The 10,924-nt window shown below is 33.8% G+C and overlaps 1 protein-coding gene across 1 annotated transcript in view; it reads left to right on the forward strand.

Annotated features, from left to right (window-relative positions):
* LOC106466132 (85/88 kDa calcium-independent phospholipase A2-like) overlaps positions 1–10,924 on the forward strand; it is a 47,221-nt gene that overhangs the window by 2,438 nt on the left and 33,859 nt on the right. Inside the window, exons 3-4 of the mRNA XM_013926370.2 lie at positions 3,235–3,415; positions 4,757–4,953. Coding sequence (XP_013781824.1) covers positions 3,235–3,415; positions 4,757–4,953 — 378 coding nt within the window. The remainder of the gene's footprint in view (positions 1–3,234; positions 3,416–4,756; positions 4,954–10,924) is intronic.

Raw genomic sequence — 10,924 nt, forward strand, 5'->3', positions numbered from 1 at the left:
TGTAGTTGCTGCTCACTTTCTTCCTGTTTCCTTTCTTGTTCTAGTTGCCACTGCTGTAATCTCTTTTCTTGTTTCTTTTCTTTTTCCTCCAACAACTGTTGTAATCTCTCTTCTTTTTCTTTTCTTTTTCCTCCAACAACTGTTGTAATCTCTACTTGTTTCTTTTCTCGTTGTTCTTGTTTCTTTTGCTGCTCTTGTATTGCTGTCATTAAATCTGCTAAGCTGTAGTTTGATTTGCCGCTTCTCGTTTCCATTTTTTTCTTTTCCATCCCACTTCTGACACCAATTTGTTATGTCTCCGTTCGTTAGTTAATTTTCCATAAATTTCGTTTCTACGAAACTTTAGCCACACAAGTCCTTTCTTAAATAAAACTGGTTTATTCTTTCTGAATACAACTTTGCAACACACTTAATTTCCACAGTCGCGCTATAACAAACGCTATAATTCACAATGAACATCTCACGTGCTCAACTCAACAATACTTTGTCCGCAGTTCAATTACACATTATTCCCGTCGCTTCTTGGCCGGTCTTATATATATATACAAGACTACCCCATATCTAGTAGTCTCCCGACGCTTCATGAACGTTCTAGAAGCGCGTGGCGTGTTACTAGCATCACGTGACCTCCGCTATCGTAACACTATGTTAAATGTAAGAAAAATGTTAAAATAGGCATTACCATTAATATGTGTTGATAGAAAGATTTTTGTTCACTACTATGAGATAGCTGTGCTTTTAAATGTTTTGTATCTTCTGTTTATACAAGAGCAAATTTTTTTCCACTTCAAATATATGACAAGCTATTAGAATAAAACAGTTTATCAATCCGGAAAAGCAGAAGTCATGAAAAAAGAAATCCAATTAAGATATAATAATATTCATTACAATTAAATCTTTATATATATCTTGATATTCAGACAGTTTTCTGTTCATTTCCATTAAAAAAAGACAATTTTTTGTAATTACAAAATTATTTTCACCTTCCAAAACATACACACTTCAACTCTACTAAAGCTTCACCTCCTGGTATCCCAATGAGATTCTGCCTCTGGAACCATTGGTAGGCTCTAGCCACCCAGCCTGTTCTAGAGAGTAACCATAATAATTTTCTCCCATTGTTGAAATGTTTTTCAAGTTCCACCAACTTTTTGGCCCTTTGCATGCCCCTGAGAGAGGATCACTTATTTCTTATCTCCTTGAAAACCCCTGGAAAAGAAATGTCTGCGCCAAGTGATTCATCTATTCTTAATCTCACAATCTTTATACTCACCACCAAGGGTTTAATATCCATCCTATTCAGGTTAATTTCAATATTTCCCACAGACTGCTCAAGGTAGAAAATGTTTCTAGTATCTTAGAAAGTCTAGAAAAACAAAAGACTTGCAAAATCATATAGTGAGATTTCATGAAATTTAAACATGCATTCACTGAAGGGATGTCTGACCTTAGTAACCTGTTAACTTTTTTCAACAAGGATGTTACTTGTTATATGGATGATGGAAAGGGTGTAGACTTGTTGTATTAAGGTTTTCATAAAGCTTTTGATAAGGTGCCACAGAAAAGCTTAGCTAAGAAAATAACATTGGTGGCAACTGAGAGATACTTGTTGATCTGACTGTTGGGTGATTGGACAACAGAGAGCAAAAGATTGCTATTATTATCAATGAAGGCCAGCCAAACTGGATCCTTTTTCTTGTAGAATGCCTTAGAGATCTAATTAAACGTAATATACAGACAACAAGGAATCATTTGGTCTTTCAGGGCTGTTTTTACATGCCCAACTCTGAGGAAAAGAAATGTAAAAATATAGATCTTAAATATGCCATTCATTTATTGGAAATTCCTTGATTTTTCTCTTAAGTTTTCATAAGGTTTTGGCCTCCAGTACTTCCAGTGGTAATTTAGTCCACAAGCTAATCACTCTGTTAGAAAAATATAATCTGTTTTACTTGAGCCTAGCCTTTATCTTCCAAATCTTAACTTGTGTCTTATTGTCTTCAGATTATAGCATAAAGGAATTAGAGGCCTTTGTCATATCAATCCCATTGGTAATTTTGTAAATATCAATAAGGTCACTTCTTACCCTTTTTTTCTCAAGAGAAAATAGCTAGAGATTTTAATTATTCCTATAAAATAACCTTAATGTTCCCAGAATCATCTTTATAGTGCTCATCTGACTACTTTCCAACAAAAAACCTTGCCATCCTGTAAGGGCCCAATTCTCATTTTAACTAGTATTTGTACTTGGCCCTCTGCTTTTAGTCGTATACATTAATAATATTGATAAAAACATTATTGACACATTAGTAGTTTGCTGCTGATATTAAACTCTTGGGTATTTTTAGCTGTAATGAGGTACTACAGAATGGCTTGGAACAGTTGTTAAGTTGGAGAAATATTTGGCAAATTGACCTTCAGTTATAGTAAGTAAAGGTGATGTATTTGGGTTATCATAATTTGTATCACATGTTAATATAAATGTGAATCCCTTCAGTAGTGTGACCAAAGAAAAAAATTTTGGTATATTGTTACAAGTAACTCATGCCATTAAGCCAGTGTTGCTAATAGTAAAACTAAGAGAAGTTTACAATAATACATTGATCATGGAATGTAGCTATTTCCTTTCACTCTAGTTACGTATTGCTGTGGAGCATTCCCCTTTGACATCATATGTGCTTTCATGTGGAAAAGAATGAATTGTAGTAGAATACACTATGTGTTGGTGGAGCATGATCTTTTTTGATCAGATTATATGTCCTCCCTATTTGTTCTGTAGGAATGATGAACATTGACCTGTGTAGTGCATGTGAACTGAGGGGATTACATTATAATATTTTGTGAATATTGATATACTGTTTTTGTCTGGAATGCTTTTAAAATGGTTTTTTATGCTCTCTCTCTCTCGAGTCAGAGCTCTACCCACCAGTAGCCATTGAAGAACAATCATTAAGTTTGATTTGTTTTGTTGATCAATTCTCTATTCATAATGTTTTGGATCTCTTTCTACAACTCTGTCAGAGTTAAATAATTCAGATCTAATTTTGTGATACATTTCCTGACATTTTTTGATTTATTGTGGTTTCTACATTTATCTCTGAGAATACCATAGGTACACACATACAGACAAGCATAACAGGTGTTTATTTCAAGATATCTACACAACAAGTAGGTACTACGGTCTTTATTCTTAGGTTGTAATCAATAACCAGTTTAATATTCTAATCTTTGCAGTATGGTCAATGCAGTTTGTGAAGAAACTCTAGTTACTCCCCTTCACCTGGCTGTGAAGCTCCAGAATGTGTCTGCTATTGAAACACTACTACGGTTGAATGCTAGAGTTGACCTAACAGATAAAAGTGGTAACACTGTATATCATTATGCTGCTGCTGCTTCAAAAAAAGAAATTATCCAAGTAAGTTTGAACTATTTTTATAAAACAAAATGTATCATTCTTGTTACTATTCGACTCAAATTATAAAGTACAACCATATGCTTTTTATGATCAATGATTTTTACCAGGCTTCATCCAAGTTGGAGATGTATAAATTGAAACTTTAGAAAAATCTTAAAACTTGAAGAACCAATAATTTTACTAGTCTATTTGATAATGAGGAACTTTTTTTTTTGAACACATAAACTCTATTCACCATAACATTAAATTTACCATTGAACAAGAAAATATCAAATAATTGTCTTTTCTTAACCTCAACATTACCAGGTCCGACACACACATTTCAAAACCAAAATTCATCAAAAAAATCATCCACACAGGCTTCTACATCCCCTGGAATTCTGCCCATGAATCCAAACAAAAAAATTAATATACTAAAAAAATCTTTTACACATAGCTTCAAGACATAGATGAAGAAATCAACTCTATAAAGCATTCTTCATGCACACCAACAAATTTCCACTAAACATTTCCATACAACCACCAGAATAAAAACTTCAAACTCAACTCACAAACAAAATTGACACTAATACACCAAACAACAACAAAACATTACACTGCAGTATACCATTTATCCCTGACATTAACTCAAAAATGATCAACACTTGGAGAAAACTTGCCATCAAACATAAAATTTCTGTTGATGTAAAAGTCACCCAAAATCCTATCAATAAACTAAAATCGTTATTAAATAAAAATTACATAGAATCACACAATTCCAACGTCATATATAAAATAACATGTAATAACTGTCCAGAATTTTACATCAGAGAAACAGGTAGAAAATTGGAAGCTAGATTCATTGAACATAAAACCCTCCCATGTTTACCACCATTGCAACTCAAAAAATCACAGTATATCCATTCAAAACACTAATTTTTAACAAAAATATAACGAAGAAAAAAAAAAGAGTGCAACAAATAGGTTTCATACATTAAGTTTTTAATAAGCCATGAAGTTTGTTTTTGCAATATGATAATGCATCCTTAACAATTAAAAAAAATGTTCTTCAACCAGTGTGAGAGAAGTCAGTAGTATTATAGTACCAGTAAATAAAAGTTGAGACAGCTTGACTGGGTAATGAAAAACTTTATCATAACTGTATGACATATCAACAAGATTTTGTCAGTATAGAACAAAAAGACCACAGACTGGATATTGTTTCACAGTCTAATATCAGTATCTTGGTACCCTGGAGTGTTTTTTAAGGTGGGGCTGTTTTCTTCAATTAAGATAGTTTCTTTTATTTTACATTTACTGATGTTAAGTTCTTTAAATTGCAGAGTGGTGTTTCCTTGCTAGGCTTTAAGAAGCTTTCCATCACCAGCAGTGATTAATACTACAAATGGTGATGGTTGGACCCCTCTGCACATCAGTTGTATGGTGAACAACATGGATTGTGTGAAAGAACTCCTACTCTTAGGAGCTGATCCAAATGTAGCGGCATGTCCATCTGAATTATCTGATGGCACATCTACTACTTTAATTTTAAAAGAAAGGTGATGGTTTTATATCTTATATATCTTAATGGGACACATTGACTGACTAAGAGTATAAAAACAGTAAATTTAAAAAAAAACAACTAAATTTCTTAAAAAATGAAAGCTTGTATTGCTCTTATTTAATTGAAAATGAAATTAGACAAATTATTAGTTTCTCAGCAAAAATGTAAAAGTTGATCCATCATTTAAGTATTGTAAGACAAAGTTCTTTGATGGATTGTTAAGCTTCAAGAATTTCCTATATGAGCAGAAATAATCTACAAACACTCTAGTCTTAGATTTAGCCAACTTTAATTAATCTAGAGGAAAACATATATTTTGTAGTCTTTTATTAATTTTGTTTTGTAACCTGTATGCCAGTGTAAGATTAGAATTTGGAATAAAACAAATAGTTTAAACTTGGGAGGTTCAATAATAATGTGGGTAAACCTTCTAATGCTATCCAATTTAACTTATATTCCTATACTTAAAACTTGTTTTAAATATAACATTTTATAATTTTGTCAGCTTTTAGATATTTTGTAGAAAATGTGTGAAGTATAAAATAGTGCAAAACTAAAAGGGTTACTTTGAAAAGTTTAAAGCATATACACAGATTAGTATAATTTCAGATAAAACTACATAACAGTTACTTACATTTTTGTCTTTCTTCAATAAACCAGTATACTTATGTATTAAGTCTATATCTGAAAGTGATAAATAGCTAGTTGGGGAATCATATTTATAATTTGAACTTAGCAGTAATGAACATATATACATTATTAGAAGAAAAACATATTCTTCTGTCTCAAGGAAAAATATTTTGTTTTTCATTGTGCAGTCACTAAGCTATAAGTAATGAACTTTAAGGTATGAAGCAGTTGTTACTATTCTAGCAGAATGTACCTGTAGTAGTAACTAGTTATTCTCAGTTTTCTTAAGAGAAAAATTTCTTGACAAAAGATCAACCTAAAATGTATTCTTTTTTAAGCATCTTTCATGTTCAGACGTTGATCTGTGAAATTATTTAAATGAGGAGATGCCAACCTTTCTAATACATGTGTGGTAATCTCAAGGTTGAATCTAGTACACAAGCACTTGAAAGATGTAAGATACAATGTTGAACAGGTGTAGTGATCTGTTACAAGTGAAATGAAGGATGTAAGATACAGTGTTGAAGTATGTTATAAAATGAGAAACAAACAAGTGGCTGATCAGGATAGTGCTGACTATTGCATTGTGAAATAATGAGAAAATTATATTAAGTGAAATGTGGTGTATAACAGAGTATAGACGAACAAGTATCACATTTGATCAGCAAATCTTGATGCTTTCAAAGATCAGTAAGAATCACTTGAAAAATGCCAGACTGCATTCACCATATACATTTTCTCTCTGTAGCTGAACAATGAAGAAACATTCACCAGAATGTGGAACTATCTCTGCTTCAAGTTACAGTCATAACATAGTCCTTTACACACACAAAATGAAGTAGAATATGATATAACTATCCCTTGAAACATTAGATAAGTACCTTGACCTGGCAGTCTACAAAATGTTACAACTCGGGCACATAACCCGATGTTCACTGCAAGGTCAAAGTATACATATCACCACCTTATATAGTTACAATCAAAATTTATTTGAACAACTTTAGTTTCAATGTATGACAGTAAATTTGGCATCAAAACACAATTTATAATTTTAATGTCATCTAAGGTTTGATATCTTAATTTCAAAAGAAAATATTAAGAAAGTTTTCATTTTCTAGTTTTCGGTGTCAGTGATGTATCTGTGCTCTTAATCACCCATTTTAGGTTTTCTTCTTAACCTTTTGTAATTTTCTGAGTGTCCAATTAATTAATTAGAAACACATACTATATACATATATATAGACAAGTCATAACATAAACATAGAACTTCCATTGTTTTTGTTTTACTGAGATATATAAACAAATGTTGAACCTACTCCCCTCCTACTTCATTCTGTCTTTCAAAAAAACATCAGTTATTCTTTTTTTTCTTCTCCAATTGATGTTGAATTGATCCTGCTTTGGGCATGATCGCTTTTCAGTGGTTTAGAAGGAGAGGAGGCAACTGGATTATTGATGGATGATGCAGGCAGTGTGCTTATCACTTGTGCAACTGGGAGTGCCAGGGAGATTGCCCAGATTTGAAATGTTGCTCTACTCCTAAAATAACTCTTCCAATTGGTCATTTGATGTGGTTAATAAACAGAAAACTGGACAGGTAGTAGTTGGTTTACCTTAATCATCAACAGCATGCTGGTTAAGTCATTCAGTTTAAGGGTGAGATGTAAATTCAAGTCTAGTACATTTTTCAAGGTGCACTTATGAAAGGATTTAAACTATACATTTGAAAACAAGTAAAATATTCAATTGTCAAAGCAATAAGGAATACTGTGAATGCTACTCAGAAACTAGTAAAAAAAAACAACAATGTCAAAATGGTCAACCTTAGTTGTTATTGCTGAAGTCTGCTTTCCATAAAGGAAACACAGTCATTCAAATAGCAAATTTTCAACTTCACTCTTTAAAAAGAAATATAATACATTTTATCTCAGAAGCATTTTCTCTTCATTACTTGTTCTTTTAGAATTAGGTGCTTAAATTGTTTTATATATTTAAACTACCATAATTTCATGAATGTTACCACATGAAGTATGCATCTGTCTGTTGTATACAACATACTGACACATGGATTTGGGTCAGTAGTAGATTCACATACTGTGGCAGAACAGTTGCAGTGTTAAGCACTTTCACTGCCAGGCTTAAAAAGTCGAACCATTTGTCACCATTTGTGGTCTGAAGTCTGCTTTCATTGTGTAGCTCAACTTGCCAAGAGGCAAGATCTAGTGAATTAAGCCAATAGGTTCTTCCAATGCATTGAGACATCTGTCCCTGGGCAGCAGTGGGCATGTATTACCACATTCACCTGCTTGAAATCCATGCAGAACTTCTGTGTACCTTCTTTCTTTTGAAAAGTCAATACTGGTGATGATTATGTACTTTTTGAAGGTTGGGAGATTTTTCCTTCAGCATATAATATATCTCAGCATGTGATGCAGTATAGGATAGTGTTTGTAGATCACAACAAAAAATAACTTATGTATTAGACTGTGCATATTTGGGTCAACATTATATGGTTTCACCACAGACCTGCAGTTCCCCTAGTATATAAGTTATATTAGCAGATAACATTAGTAGAAAATAACCAAAAATGCTAATGTTTGAACCATAATCTGATTTTACAACTTCTGTACATTTTAGGGATGATACCAACAGCGATGCCAAGGAAAGCAACTCCTTTTACTGTAAGCCAATCACTGTTAGTGAGAAGAAACCGTAGTTACTGGATGGAATGGTGATTTATATGATAGTAACTGATACATCTAAAGATCTAAGAGAATTTTAGTAGCACCTATATAAACTGTATACTACCTCACACGTGTAGTTTACCAGGCATTTACCAAGTCATACTCAGCTCTTATAGTTGTTTTACTAACCACCATACCTGAAAATCCAGAGATGGCTGTTTCCCTCAAATCAGTGGACAGACATGATCAAGGTCTTGCTAGTTTAAATTAATGGGCCTGACTGTGTTTATTGCTTGTCATTTCCCTTGAGGCTGTTGTCAAGTATTTAGTCTATTCTGAGGGTGTTTAGAATCCTGTACAGACACAGGGAAATGATACTTGTATCAGAAATTACCCATAATTATAACAGACATTTTTCTGTGAATCAAGACTCCTCTCCACCTGCATTATTAGCATACCTGACTTGTGATACCTCTGCCACTCAGTTGGTAGTCATTCAGGGTTATCTGTGCTACCACGTGGTTTCTGTGGATGTAGTATGATCTATTATGGTTACCCATGTCATTAGGTCTGCACATTCACTGTGGAACCACTGCAGCTACCATTATAGGGTTTTCTTGGTCAAAGTTATGGTTATAGTTCCTTATTGCCATGGAAACAGTTTCTGTTAGCAAAATAATATCTGTAATGTCCAAGTGGTGTTGAATAGATTCACTAAGAAGTCCATCCAAAAAATTATTGACCAAGGTATCCTCTTGGTCAGCTGTCACCATGCTGGTATTTGCTGTCACCATGCTGGTATTTGCAGCTCATTAACATACACAGCTAAGTTCTTATGGCCACCACATTTATGAACCTTAATTATAACTGATATATGGCTCAGTTTTCCTTCTGCAGAGTTGGCCATACTTCAGGTATTCTACAGCATCAAGTGCTAGTCCATCCAAACTAAACAGCACACAGTGTTCCAATTGTTCTAGGGCCAGAAATTCTATGCAGCTAGTTGGCAAAACTGCTTTAGAAGTGAGCTAAATCTTCCTTTGTTGAACTCTTGAAAGATGGAAGAATGATATGTTTCAGTTTGTTTCTTCCTGCCGGTTGTAACAAGGGCAACCTACCATCATTCATGTTATTCTGTGTAAACTACTGTAGAGCCACTGTCAGCATGGGCATTGATTCTTCTTTATTGGCTGGAATTCTCTCATTCTACCAAATGTTAAGTTTTCACTACTGCTCGCTCCAGTAATGTGTTGCCATAGGCTTGGTATCTCTTCTCAAGGCAACTCAAACACAAGGTTCACATTGGTGAAAGTTGTCAATGTTTTTCTTATCATAATGAGAGGTACCTGGCTTATGCAGATTATGTAATTTGTTGAATATGACAGCAACATCACTCAAACATATCATGATTATGACCATGCATCTAAATGTTGTGTAGTGGTTGGTATGTGAACTTGGTCCACCCACCATAGCTCATCTCTTCTTCTGAAGGAGTGATCTAATGAGGGGATACATCAATGTTGAATGCTTATATTTTCATCTATGTACATAATGCCCCAGTTGATTTCAGCAAATCCACAGTTGACAGCCCCTTCTTGGCAGTTTTCCACATGCTCCTTGGAGTCCAGATGATCTGTTCAAAATTGACTGATGTGATCAGTGGTATCTGATGGCCCCAACTATGGATTAATCATCTGAATGGTAGATAAGCATAAAGCATGCAATATTTAACAGAAGACTTATCAAGGTAATTGGTGTTCCTTTGTTCTCATCCTCATCTTAGCTTTTCTTTCCTCCTCTCTGCTAAATTTTGCCAGAGCATAGAGGATTTTCTTTGTCTATATTTCAAGAGGAGCACAAGTGAGGAAAGATAACTTTGAGAAATTAAAGATACAAATCAGTTATTGCTTCCATGATAACTAGAACTTGATTGATGGTGCCAAAATTTGTTCAATTGAGATAATTTGTGATAATCTTGAGGATGAACCTAGCTCATAGGCACCTGATTTCTATAAAAACTAGAAATTCATGAATCTATTATATGGAAGGACAGGTGTATTGATTTCTAGCAATTGAAATTCCAGCTGCTTGAGGTATGTAATGCTTGAATGGATATGTCATGGAAGCAACTTGTGTATGCATGACATATGTGGGTTCTAGGACCATCCAGAAAAGAGACCTGAAACAAGTTGTGATAAACAAAGTGTCACCTTTAACAGGTGAGAATTCACAAACACAAAGGTCATTGGCCGAAGCCACCTGTATGCCCCAGGCAACTGTATGCAACAAAATCAAGAAGTATATCCATCTGGGGAAATTAATCCATATTTCATTATTTTCCAAAACCATTAAGTACATGGGGTATTCCTGTCTTGAAAAAATCTGAATCATCAATGGGAACATATCTTTATGATTTGAATGTATTAATACTTTGTGTTGGAAAAGGCTGTTACATGCCCTTGACTGTGTTATTGCTAGATAGAGACAGTTAAAATCTCATTAATCCATTTATGTGCACCATTAATTAGGTGACAAGGCATTTAACTACCTTAAGAAAGTCACATACGTTCACACACGTACACACACACGAACACACACACACACACACACACACACACACACACACATATATATATATATATATAATAATAA

This window comes from Limulus polyphemus, unplaced genomic scaffold, assembly GCF_000517525.1.
Source record: "Limulus polyphemus unplaced genomic scaffold, Limulus_polyphemus-2.1.2 Scaffold2163, whole genome shotgun sequence".
In the NCBI taxonomy this organism is placed as follows: domain Eukaryota; kingdom Metazoa; phylum Arthropoda; class Merostomata; order Xiphosura; family Limulidae; genus Limulus; species Limulus polyphemus.